Source organism: Arachis ipaensis, chromosome B2, assembly GCF_059453495.1.
Source record: "Arachis ipaensis isolate K30076 ecotype BB chromosome B2, ASM5945349v1, whole genome shotgun sequence".
In the NCBI taxonomy this organism is placed as follows: domain Eukaryota; kingdom Viridiplantae; phylum Streptophyta; class Magnoliopsida; order Fabales; family Fabaceae; genus Arachis; species Arachis ipaensis.
This window is the reverse complement of record NC_142437.1, coordinates 27,118,634-27,131,272: the sequence shown is the minus strand read 5'-3', so window position 1 is coordinate 27,131,272 and position 12,639 is coordinate 27,118,634. Positions and strand designations below refer to the sequence as shown.

General features: G+C 32.9%; 1 protein-coding gene across 2 annotated transcripts; it reads left to right on the top strand.

Moving 5' to 3' along the window:
• The first annotated feature begins 9,316 nt into the window (after positions 1–9,316).
• Positions 9,317–12,054, top strand: LOC107625149 (uncharacterized). Of its 2 annotated transcripts, none has more exons than XM_016327728.3 (2): positions 9,317–9,789; positions 10,313–12,054. In XM_016327728.3, the coding sequence occupies exon 2, from the start codon at positions 10,346–10,348 to the stop codon at positions 11,867–11,869; it is 1,524 nt and encodes a 507-aa protein (XP_016183214.2). In that variant the 5' UTR covers positions 9,317–9,789; positions 10,313–10,345; the 3' UTR covers positions 11,870–12,054. The 2 variants fall into 2 exon arrangements, with proteins under 2 accessions (XP_016183214.2, XP_016183213.2); XM_016327727.3 differs by having other exon boundaries at positions 9,321–9,789; positions 10,206–12,054.
• Positions 12,055–12,639: the final 585 nt, after the last annotated feature.

Genomic DNA, 12,639 nt, shown 5'->3' with positions numbered 1-12,639 from the left:
AAAAATTTTTAAAATCAAAATAAGAGAAGATAAAAAAGATATTTTTTTTAAATTTTTGAATTAATGAAGAAAGAGAAAAGCCAAGAAGCAATAGCTCAAATGGCATAGTCTCCCCATACTCAATTAAGAGGTTGCGGGTTCGAGTCTCCATATCTTCGGTAAAAAAAAAGAAAGAGAAAAACAATCAAAAGATACCAAACTTAAAAATTTTAGATCAAAGACACTAATCTTTTCGAAAATCAAAAGAAAAACACCAAAAGACACCAAACTTAAAAATTTTAAGATCAAAACAAGAAAAGAAACAAGAACAACTTGAATACCAAGAAAGAACACTTAAAGACAATACAAAAATTTAAAGAAATAAAGAACACACAAAGGACACCAAACTTAAGAACTGACACTAGACTCAAACAAAAAGACACTATTTTTGAAAATATTTTGAAAAGAAAACAAGAAAGTTCGAAACTTTAACAAGAACAAGAACAAAAGACTCAAACAAAAGACAAAGATTAATAAAGAAAAGAAAAGGTTTTGAAAATTTTTTTTGAAAAGAAAACAAAAGACACAAAATAAAATAGTAAAAAGTACCTAATCTAAGCAACAAGATTATCCGGTTGTTTGTCAAATCCGAACAATCCCTGGTAATGGCGCCAAAAACTTGGTGCACGAAACTGACTCCGCACGTTTCGCACAGATAGACAGGCAAGTATACCGGGTCGTCCAAGTAATACCTCAGGTGAGTGAAGGTCGATCCCACAGAGATTGTTGATTTGAGCAAGCAGTGGATATCTTGCAGATCTTAGTTAGGCGGATAGAAAATATAGTTATCATGAGAAAACACATAAAATAGATAAATAAATAAAACGTTACTAGATAGGTGTGGAATCTATGGTATGAGAACGGTTGAAGCTTCGGAGATGCTTCTTCCTTCTGGATCAAATTTTCTCACCATCTACTTCAACTTTTGATTGATTCATTCCATGGCAGGCTGTATGTGATTAACGCTGGGTCAGCGGTCATTAATCTCCTATGCTTCAGATCAAACGCCGGATCAGTGGTCATCCAATTTGAACGGGGGTGAGCTCTAGCAGTCCATTCCCTTGATGATCTTACTCAAAATGTCACAGACAATGTCAGATCTTCCGGATCAGAGAATGTTGCTCCTTGGGTTCTAGCCTATACCACAAAGGCACTAATCGCCCCATACATCGGCTGAACTGATGTCTCGAGAAGTCCCTAACGAAGTCGTGGATTAGCCGTCTAAGAAATGTATAATCAAGCTGGTAGTTCAATACTATCCCGTCAAGGACTCTCAAGAACCCATGTGGAATTGGGATGATGGTCAAGTTACACTCCCAATCCATTAGGATGAAGAATGAAGATACATCTTAGAATAGAATCAAGCATAGGTTGAAATAGAATAGTGATATTATTAATTCTAAAGAATCAGTAGAGCTCCTAACCTTAACCTTAGGAGGTTAGTAACTCATACTATACAAGGAAATAGTGTTCAAAAATAAGATATGCTGGAGAGTGATGCTAAACATGGTTGATCTTCTCCTATATATACTAATCTGCTAACTAAGAATTATAGAAAATAAGATAAACTAGTCTTGTAGTGCGAAAATCCACTTTTCGGGCCCACTAGGTGAGTGTTTGGGCTGAGTTTAGGGTGTCTCCACGAGCTAGTACCCTTTAGGGGCATTGAATGCTGGCTTGAGACTCCCTTTTGGGCGTTGGACGCCAGCTACTCCCTTCTAGGCATTGGATGCCAGGACTGGGGCTGGTGGCTGGCGTTGAACGCCAATTTTGGGCCTTCATTTCCAGGGCAAAGTATGGACTATTGTATTTTTTCTGGAAATTCTTGGATGTTAGATTTTCAAAGTCATTGAGAGCACGCCATTTGGACTTCTGTAGCTCCAGAAATGCTCCTTCGAGTGCATGATGGTCAGATCCTGACACCATCTGCAGTCCTTTCTCTGTCTCTGAGTCAGACTTTTGCTCAAGCTCCTCAATTTCAGCCAGAAAATACCTAAAATCACCATAAAACACACAAACTCAAAGTAGAATCTAAAAATATGAATTTTCCACTAAAACCTATGAAAATATAATAAAACCTAAACAAAACATAATGAAAACTATATGAAAATGATGCCAAAAAGCATATAAAATATCCTTTCATCAGCTGATGAGCTAGCCATTGCTGCAAAAGATGCTAATGATGGTGAAAATGAAGGTGAAGCTAGTGCTGAAGGTCAAGAAGGTGAGGTTATTGCTGGAGGAGGTGAAGCTGGTGCTGAAGGTGGTAAAGTTGAAATTCTAGTAGAAGCTACTGCTAAAAGGGATCAAGGTGCTCAACAAGAAATCCCAACTCAGGTAATATTATTATTATTATTATTATTGTCACTGCTATGATTAATCAGTAATGATATTGTTATTATAATATGATAGACTTCAAAGAATAGAAAGAAGGCCAACAAAGGACTTTCAATGATCGAAAGTGAGAGGCACAACAAACTTCCTATAAGGAGGACATTTACATCCACTATTGCTACTATTGTTCTCCTGCCAGTCGCTGCCACGTTGCTCCGTCATCATCTCTCACGGTCTCGCACTCTCGTCACTCCGTCTATCCGTCTGTCTCATCACTCCGTTGTCTTTGTCGCTCTCTGCCTCTCCGTCTCTGACTCTCTTGCAGTCTCGCCTTTCCAGTAAGAATTAATTTTATTAATTTGTAAATAAGAATTTGATACTGTTTGAATAATTGATGTAAATTAAGATATTAATGTGAAACTGTGAATTTGAATATTTTATGTGAAACTGTGAATTTGAATATTTGATGTTGTTTGAATAATTGGATTACTGGATAATTTATGTTTGTGTATATTGATGTATAATTGAATTAGGATATTGCATTTTGTTGCTGAAATTAATTTGAATGGTTTTTATAGTGAATCTCCTTATTGGAATATACTATAAGATGAGGAACAATGTTGTAGGGTAGTCATTTTTTAGATTCACTGCAATTAATGGGTGGTTTGCGCCTTGGTGGCTTACTGACTTACTGACACTGTAGTTGTATTATGCAACGTCTACATTTTTGGATTTTTTGACTATATACATTCTTAATTTGATATTATATTATTGTGTATTTTTCTTATTCTTTGGTTTATGTTTTGTATTTATAATTTTATATTGTACTTTTAAATTTGTATGGAATTGTGAGTTATTTTTATTAATCAATTAACTTAGGTTTATAAATTTATCCTTTTAGTAATGGAGAGATATTTCAAAAGAACATTATCGTTAGAGATTGGATCCCAAAATAATTTATCGACCTCTTCTAACAAACAGGACAACGACCAAACATTTCAACTTATCATCCGAATGACAAAGATAAAATTAGATGTGCATATTTACAAAAAGGTCCTTGTCAACTAAGAACTCATAATTTTTTGCAAACTGCTTGTGATTCTTCTTTTTGAAGATTTAATCCTAATTGATTTGATGACTATGGCAACTGGTTAGAGTATAGTATATTAAAAGATGTTATTTTTTGTCTTTGTTATTATCTTATGAAACTCGAGATTGAAGGTGGTGATGCGTTTGTAACTAATGGCTTCTCAAATTGGAAAAAAAGAGAGACTACAAACTCATGTTGGGATTCATAATAGCGCTCATAATCAAGATTGGAGAAAATGTGAAGCACTTATGAAGCCAAAATAACACATCACTGCGGCTATTGAAAAATAATCTGAGCAAGCTAAAAAGAATTATCAAATTCACTTGACAGCAATAATTGATTGTATTAGATTTCTTTTGCGACAAGATTGGCCTTTCGTGGTAATGATGAGACAAATGATTCTGTTAATCAAAAAAATTTTTGAAACTTCTAAACTTTCTTGCGCAATATAATGAAGAGATTGGTCGTGCTTTCAAACATACTCATGGGAATCTTAAACTAATAGCACCCTTTATTCAAAAAGACATTGTAAGAGCTGCTGCAAGTGAAACGACAAAAGTTATTGTTGATGATCTTGGGGATAAATTATTTGTTATTTTGGTTGATGAAGCCTGCGACATTTCTATTAAGGAGCAAATGTCAGTTTGCTTAAGGTATGCGAACAAAGAAGGACAAGTTAGAGAGAATTTTCTTGATCTTGTTCATGTTTCTAATACCAATACTTTATCTCTAAAATTAGCATTGGGGTCATTATTAGAAACATATAATTTAAGTTTATTAGGAGTACGTGGACAAGGATAAGATGGTGCAAGTAACATGCAAGGAAAATTTAATGGTTTGAAAACTTTGATATTGAAAGAAAATTCTTATGCTTTCTATGTACATTGCTTTACCCACCAATTTCTGTTAGCTCTTATAACAGTTGCAAAAAAATCAGTTGAAATTGCTTTACTTTTTAATTTATGAGGTAAATACCAAATCGGTACCCGAAAGATTCTGACGCTGACAAAATGGTACCTGCCTTTTGTTATTGACAAAATAGTCCCTAAAAGATTTTAAAATAGTCCCTAAAATGGTACCGCCGAACTCGTAGGTACGCTTGTCAAATTTTAAAATCTTTTAAGGACTATTTTGTCAATAATAAAAGTTAGGTACCATTTTGTCAGCGCCAAAATCTTTCGGGTACCGATTTGGTATTTACCTCTTAATTTATTAACCAATTTGTGTAATATTATTAGAGTTCGTGTAAACGAAGAGATATACTTCGTGATAGTCAGATGACTAACAGACTAAGACAATTGAAGCACTAAAAAGTGCAAAAATTTCTAGTGAACGTGGTTTGAATAAAGAAATATCTTTAAAAAGAGCCGGAGACACTAGATGGAGTTCACACTATAGAACTATACTTAGATTAATTTCTTTATTTCCTTCTGTGGTCAATGTTCTTGAATTTGTTGAGGAAGATAGAAATAATTCAGAACAAAGAGCTGAAGTATGTCATTTATTGAATGTCATTTAATTCTTTGAATTCATTTTCAACTTACACTTGATGAAAAATATCTTGAAAGTTACTAGTGAGTTATCTCAAGTATTACAAAGGAATGATCAAGACATTGTAAATGTTATGACGTTAGTTAAAGTGTCTAAGCAATGGCTGCAAAATATAAGAGATGATGGTTGGTCTCTTTTACTTGATGAAGTCTCACTATTTTGTGACAAACATAATATTATTGTTTCAATCATGGATGATATACCTGTGTCACAAGGAAGATCAAGATGTAAAACTCAAAAGATGTCAAATTTGCATTATTTTCAAGTTGAGATATTCTATCAAGTAGTTGATATACAACTTCAAGAACTCAATAATCATTTCACAGAGGTGGATACTGAATTGTTTTTTTCTGAATTCAAGACACTCATTTTTTGCATTTGATAAGAAAAAGTTTATCCAATTGGCTCAATTCTATCCATTAGAATCTTTTTCCACTCAATTTTGGGCACTTAATAGTCAACTTAAGAATATATTAAATGTACGTTCTAATGATCAATTCTTAGATTTAAATGAGATTGGTGTTCTTTTTCAATGATCAAAATAAAATATCTTTACATGATAATATATAATCATAAAATTTTCATTAGACTAGCCATTTTTTTTTTATTCATGTGAATGTTTGATATCTTTTTTAAAAAAAAAAAAGGTAAAAGAGGTTTGGATATAAATTTTCTTTCTTTCTTTTAAAAAAAAAAAAAGAACAAGCCGGTTGTTATATACAAAATCTTTTTATCACATATGAAAATAATTTTTTTGTTATCTTTTTATATTTTTAAATTTTTTTAGAAGCAATTTTGTCATTTTAATTATTTTTTAAAATATTTTTATCTTCATATAATTCTTTGAATGATATTTTTTGTCACTTATTGTGTTATAAATAAGAATTTATTTAACAAGTTTCTTAAAAACACATATTAAAATTAATATTAACATGTTAAATAAAAGTGAAAAAAATTTATTTCGTTTCACAATATCTATGATATTTATCTGTATTTAATTTTAATTTTATAGATATAATCTTATCTACGTATCTATCGAATACGATTCACAGATAAATAGGATTGGATATCATATTTTAAAGATACATGTGTATATATCGTATATCCACATACCTAATTAAATAATAAAAATTATTATAAATAAATTTATAATGTGCAATTTTATTATGTTGTAGTGTTTAAGTGTTCTTTTTTATGTTAGAGTGAGGAAGAAGAACCGCGAGGCAAAGAATGCAGAGGAGGTGGAGGCGTGGATAGGGGCTGGGTGAGAAAACGCTGCTAGGAAAGAGATGGCGTCGACAATTGGCGGATGGGGACGACTGCAGAAGATGAGGCTGGCAAACCGGTGAAGTAGCAAGGAGGAAGCGACTAGGTTGGGCCGCTGGGGGAGGAGGTGACACCGGGGAATCGCAAGCAGCTGCGAAAGATGAGATTGGGTGGTGAACGTGAGTCAACAAAGAAACGGGGGAGGCGGCATGCAAGACTGTGGTACAGAAAAAGAAGGGGAAGGTAACGCGTCACGGCGGCGAGCTACCAGGAATATGAAAAAGACTGGTCAACGGTGTAAAGACTGAAGAAGAAGATGATTTTGTCTCTGGTAATTGTTGAAGTGAGCCTAACTCAAGATATTCTAATATAAAAGGATATATATAAATTAATTTTTCATATTCTATATATATCCCGAATCGGATAGATCCAAAACCTGATATTGTCTCGTCCTGCCAAAAATTTTGTCCCAATCAAAATTTGTCATGTACTGAGTCGGGTAATTATTCGCCCGACATGATAGTAGCAAGTCAGATATTCGTAAGTTCAGATTGTCTTGTTACTCTTAAATATTGAGATATTATACTTGACAAAAATAATTGAAAATTTATTTTTGGACGAAAAGATACATAAATATTTTAAAAGGTCAATTAAATTAATTTAATTTGCAATGTATTTGTTGTGTTTATTAAAATATAAATTAAAAAATTCATTAATAATATTAAAATGTTCCTTAAAACACAGGTCACTTAAATCCTATAAATAAAAGCAACTACAAATATCGCCACTCTAATATTCTAGGTTGGCCTTAACCAAAGAAAGGCAACTTCATATCACCGGGCCACAAGAAGACAACATATTTCTTTCTTTCTGTATGAGAATAGTGGTGGACAAGTTAGAATTGAATACCTCAATAGATAGGAAAATAATGAATTTTCATAAATATCTTTTAGTTTTAAAATATAAAAGATTTACATCACTCAAATAAATAAACATCGGACTTCTGCAAGGTGTAATATTTAAGAATTCAAAAGTAATATTTTTATATTTTTATTCATTTAATGTTATTTAAATTTCACCTTTTGAATAAACATATATGCCTCTTCTTCGTAAAAGTATTTTGGACATATATCAAATAAAGTAATTATCAAAACTAACTGCATTTTATATTTTTTATTAATATTTATGTAAAAGAATAAATAAAAATGAATTTGTAATTAGTTAATATGGACAAACTTTTTTTTAATGTAAAGTTTTTTTTAATCTTTTTTTTTTGAAATTTTAATATTTAGAGTTAGAATTTAGAATTTAAAGTGACTAATAATAATAATTGACCGGTGACAAAAAAATGAAATTGTAATATTGAAAAGTAAAAAATAACAAAATAAAAAATGATAAATAAAAAGATAAAAATATCATCTTAAAAATAATTGGCTGAAATTATTACTTTTGGCTGATGAAATATTATTTTCTTATAAGATTATATTAACAAAATATAAGTTTGACTAGTAAAATGTGTATGTATTTTAATTATGTTATTTGTATATTAAAATTAATTATTATATTAACTATTTGTATATAATATATATTAAAATATAAAATAAATTAAAAATGTGTAAAATAATATATTTATATATATGATTGATTTAATAATTAATGTTTTACAATATAATATTTTTTATTAGAAACATAATAAAATTAAACTTTATTCAAAAAGCAAAAGTTACTTGTAATTAATTATGTAACAATTATATAAAATAAGAGAAATGTGTATTATTTATATACAAGATAGGCTCCACATAACATACACAAATTACACGTCCTTTTCTATTTGATATTGTTTCATGTATATAATTGTCAAAACTAATTGTTTATGGAAACATTTTTTATTTAAAAAAACATCTTTACACGCAAATATTTTGTGTATACCACAAAATTAGTAATCAAACAACAAAAATCTATTTTTCGTTTATCATCAACTTAATTCAAATTATAATAAAAATAAATTCCATATTTATAATAAAACATTTATATCCACTGATCAAAGAGTAGTGTTCAGATAGCACTCTAAAAACTATTTTTGTAATGGACTTAGCTAATTTGGTATCTATGACTACATTTTAAAAATAAGAAAAAATTCGAAGACCAATAACTTTAATTTATATTGTTTAATATTTTTAATAAAAAATTCAATACTTTTAATTTAATAATTTAATATTATAATTGTTAATTAATACTTTTGGATATTGCAAGCCTTATAGTATTATTCTTAAAAATATAATAATAAAATTTTCTTACAATTTTTTATGTATTTAATATATTAAAAATATAAAATTATTAGTAAATATTTTGAGTTAAGTCCTATTTTAGTCTCCGAGATTGGTGAGTTACACTTATTTAGTTTCTGACTTTTCAATTTCTATAATTTGGTCTTCCAAATTAAAAAAAGTGTATCGATATAATCCCTTTTCAACACTGTTAGTGAGATATAACTTAAGTCTTGCCATGTTGAACATATTAAAACGATGTTGTATACATTTTGACGCTAAAAGAGCACTAAATAACATCATTTCAGGGTTTGAACAATATTAAAAGAGAGGCGTATAACATTTTAGCATTTGTTCAAACCCTCAAACGACGTTATTTAGTATTTTAGCGCAAAACGTATATCACATCGTTTTAGTATGTCTAGCGTGACAAGGCTTGAGCTACGCTACTAACTATGTTGAGTTTGGAAGATACACAAGAGACTATATTGGTGTATTTTTTTTTAATCTGGAGGATCAAATGATGACAATTGAAAAATCAAAGACCAAATCAATGCAACTTGCTAATCTCAAGAACGAAAATGGGGTTTAACTCTAAATATTTCTTTTTATAATATTCTAAAAATGTGTTTTCAAAAATTACAAGAAATTAAATAATATGAAAAAGAAATTAAATAATAATAATAATAATAATAATAATAATAATAATAATAATAATAATTTAACGAGAGAGACACACTGAATAAAGGTAAGATGAGAAGTGAGTTAAGGATACACCGTCACCGTAAGCAAACGGTGGTCCAAAAAAGTGGTGGTATCCAGTGCAGGCATTAACCTGCGAGCCCGTCCTTTTAATGAGACGCTCACTGACGCCCTTTCTTCTCTCTCTTTCCGCTCAAGTCTCATCTCCTTTTCCACTTGATCACTTATCACCACTCACTACTTCCCTTTTCTTTTTCTTTCTTTGTAGATTTTATGTTGCTCTTCTTCTTCTTCTCCTTCTTCGTTCACTTTTGACGAGTCTAACCAAGAAGTACAAAATTAGGGTTCTTATTTTCCGCCAACGTAAATATTAAAATAATATTATTCTGATTAAGAAAAAAAAGAAAGAAAATAGGGGAAAATATTGTGGGAGAGAGTGGTTGTTGACAACATGGTTGTCGATGATATGGTGAAGAGCATCATCGTCGGCTACGGAGGTTACTCTTCTTCTTCTCGATTCTCCGATGCTTATCCCAAAAGGTAAACCCTTTTGACGATCTCTCTCTTCTTCTTCGGTCTTTTCTCTCTCGCTCGCCTTTTCAATTTCTAGTTTTCATGGATTTGATGGTTTTGATTCAGTGCTTTTCACCTGATTTTGGAGGATTTATGGAGATGCGTGCAATATTAGGGTTAGATAATTTAATTCTCCTATAGCGTTTTCCTAAAATCTCTTCCTCTCTCGCTGAGATTGAAGAGATACATAAGTATAGAAGATATATTTGTGTTCGCTCTGTTTATTTTATTAGATATATGTTCAAATTATTTATTTATTCTTAAGGAAGAAGGAAAAGAAAAGGAAAAAAATTACAGAATTTTTTATTTGTTTTGTTGGATAGGTTGGATTTGTTGATTTTTTTTTTTTCCATTTTCTGTCAATTCAATTTTTATAAATCTAGGGTTTTGATGGAGGGGAGATATAGTGGGGATTGATATGATGAAGGTGTTTATGAGGTTGTTTTGTTGAATTTGTTTTTGGGAATGGCAAAAATGAACACAACACCAGCAATAGAACTCATCAGGGAAATGATGAGGTAGCATGGGCGATTCTTCTTGTCTCGTTTCTTTGTCAATGGAGAATCACCACCCCTCAACGCTCTTGTCAATGGACTCAAGTGCATCTTCTCACGAGGAACTCGATTTGGAGATGAATCGCCAAATCATACTCTCACGCCCGCCGGATATCAACCTGCCCCTCTCCGCCGAGCGCAGCCCACCCCCACCCTCTTGGAACTCTGATCCCTGCGATATCTTGGATGTCAGTCTTGGCACGCAAGGGTACGAGACCGAGAGCTTTCTTAATGTGCCCAAAGCTGCAGCAGCCGGAAGGAAGTGTGCTAAGCGAGTCGACAGCATATGGGGTGCTTGGTTCTTCTTCAGTTTTTACTTTAAGCCCTCTTTGAATGATAAGTCTAAGGCCAAGATTGTCAGGGATAGCAATGGTGTTTCAGGGTTTGACAAGTCTGATCTCAAGCTTGATGTCTTCATGGTTCAGCATGACATGGAGAATATGTACATGTGGGTGTTCAAGGAGAGGCCCGAGAATGCACTAGGTAAAATGCAGCTGAGGAGTTTCATGAATGGGCATTCTCGCCAAGGGGAGCGCCCATTCCCGTTCAGTGTTGACAAGGGTTTCGTGCGGTCTCACAGGATGCAGAGGAAGCATTATAGAGGGCTTTCTAACCCTCAGTGTGTTCATGGCATTGAGGTTGTTCCGTCCCCCAATCTGATGGCCCTTGATGAGGAGGATCGGAAGAGGTGGATGGAACTCACTGGACGAGATTTGAACTTCACAATCCCACCTGAAGCAAGCGATTTCAGTTCATGGAGGAATCTTCCCAACACAGACTTTGAGCTTGAGAGGCCGCCTGCCCCAATCAAGGGTGCTCCGAATTCACACCCTAAGAAACTGCTCAATGGATCTGGACTGAATTTGTCAACTCATTTGTCTAACCACAGTAATGGAGATGGATTGGACCTATCTCCGGTCAGCAGCAAAAAGAGGAAGGACTTCTTCCCACATGCAAATGATGAAGAATGCTACTTGGCTGTTAATCCTCCAGCTGAACGGATTCCAGATATAGAGATGCACCCCCCAAACGAGCCAAACTGGTTGAATGACTTTACTGGGGTGATAAAGAGTGTCTATGGACCTGTTACTGCTGCGAAAACGATCTATGAAGATGATCAAGGCTATTTAATTATCATAAGCTTGCCCTTTGTAGATCTTCCAAGTGTGAAAGTTTCTTGGAGGAACACTCTGACTCATGGCATCATAAAGGTTTCTTGTTTGAGCACATCGCGAAAACCGTTCATTAAGAGGCATGACAGGACATTCAAGCTCACAGATCCATCATCGGAGCACTGTCCTCCCGGTGAGTTCGTCCGTGAGATCCCTCTTTCGACGAGAATCCCTGAAGATGCCAACATTGAAGCATACTATGATGGGCCAGGTTCAGCACTTGAGATCATGGTGCCAAAGCATCGGGTAGGACCTGAAGAGCATGAAGTCCGGGTATGCCTACGCCCTCATCTGGGAGGGAATGATCTTATGTTAACTTGAAGATTAGGCACTTCTATTTAAAAGAGAAGAAAAAAAAAAAGAAAATACTATTATTGTTATTATTAGGAATGCTAGTATGGTGCGTTTATGATTGTTTTTTCTAACTTTGTACCATACAGTGTTTTATCTGTAATAGAAAATGTGCGTCTTACATTTTACATATAGCACTAGCAATTTTTAGCTCACTGAATGCCCTGGTTCTTTTTGTGTTCCGGTGCATTTCTAAGCTTTTGATTGTAAGCGATTATTAATCCGAACAGAGCCGGTTCTGATCATTTATAAGAAATTATCAATTATCAATAATCATAACAATCATACCTTTGGTATAAGTGACCAAAGGATTCTTTATCTATGCCTTTGTTATGTTTCTTAGATGTATTCAATATGGTTTATGGTATATGATGCGATACGATGATGATGTAGAACCTGCGTATCACTTAGAAAAAGGTCTCTGCTATTTATATTAATGTTATTATATTTTATAGATGCAGATACAAGGTATGTGACCACTTGTACAAAACTAATTCTAGTTTTAGTAAATTGTATTATATGACCAAGTGGGGGGTTAATGGGTTATTGTCTACTCCCAGGGAATATTTGTTTCTAAAAAGATTCAATAATTGAGTTAACTTTCTACGGAGACAATCAAAATTTTCCTATTCAGCTGCGCTACTTTATGCGTACCATATGAATTTAGGAGTCTTTTTTGTTATGGGATTAATGGGTGATGGTCTTACCAATCTTTTATGGTGTCCACACTTTTTCTAACA

Bases quoted from the DNA above. Each gene is read 5' to 3' on its own strand.
- LOC107625149 (XM_016327728.3), top strand. From the start codon at position 10,346: ATGGGCGATTCTTCTTGTCTCGTTTCTTTGTCAATGGAGAATCACCAC.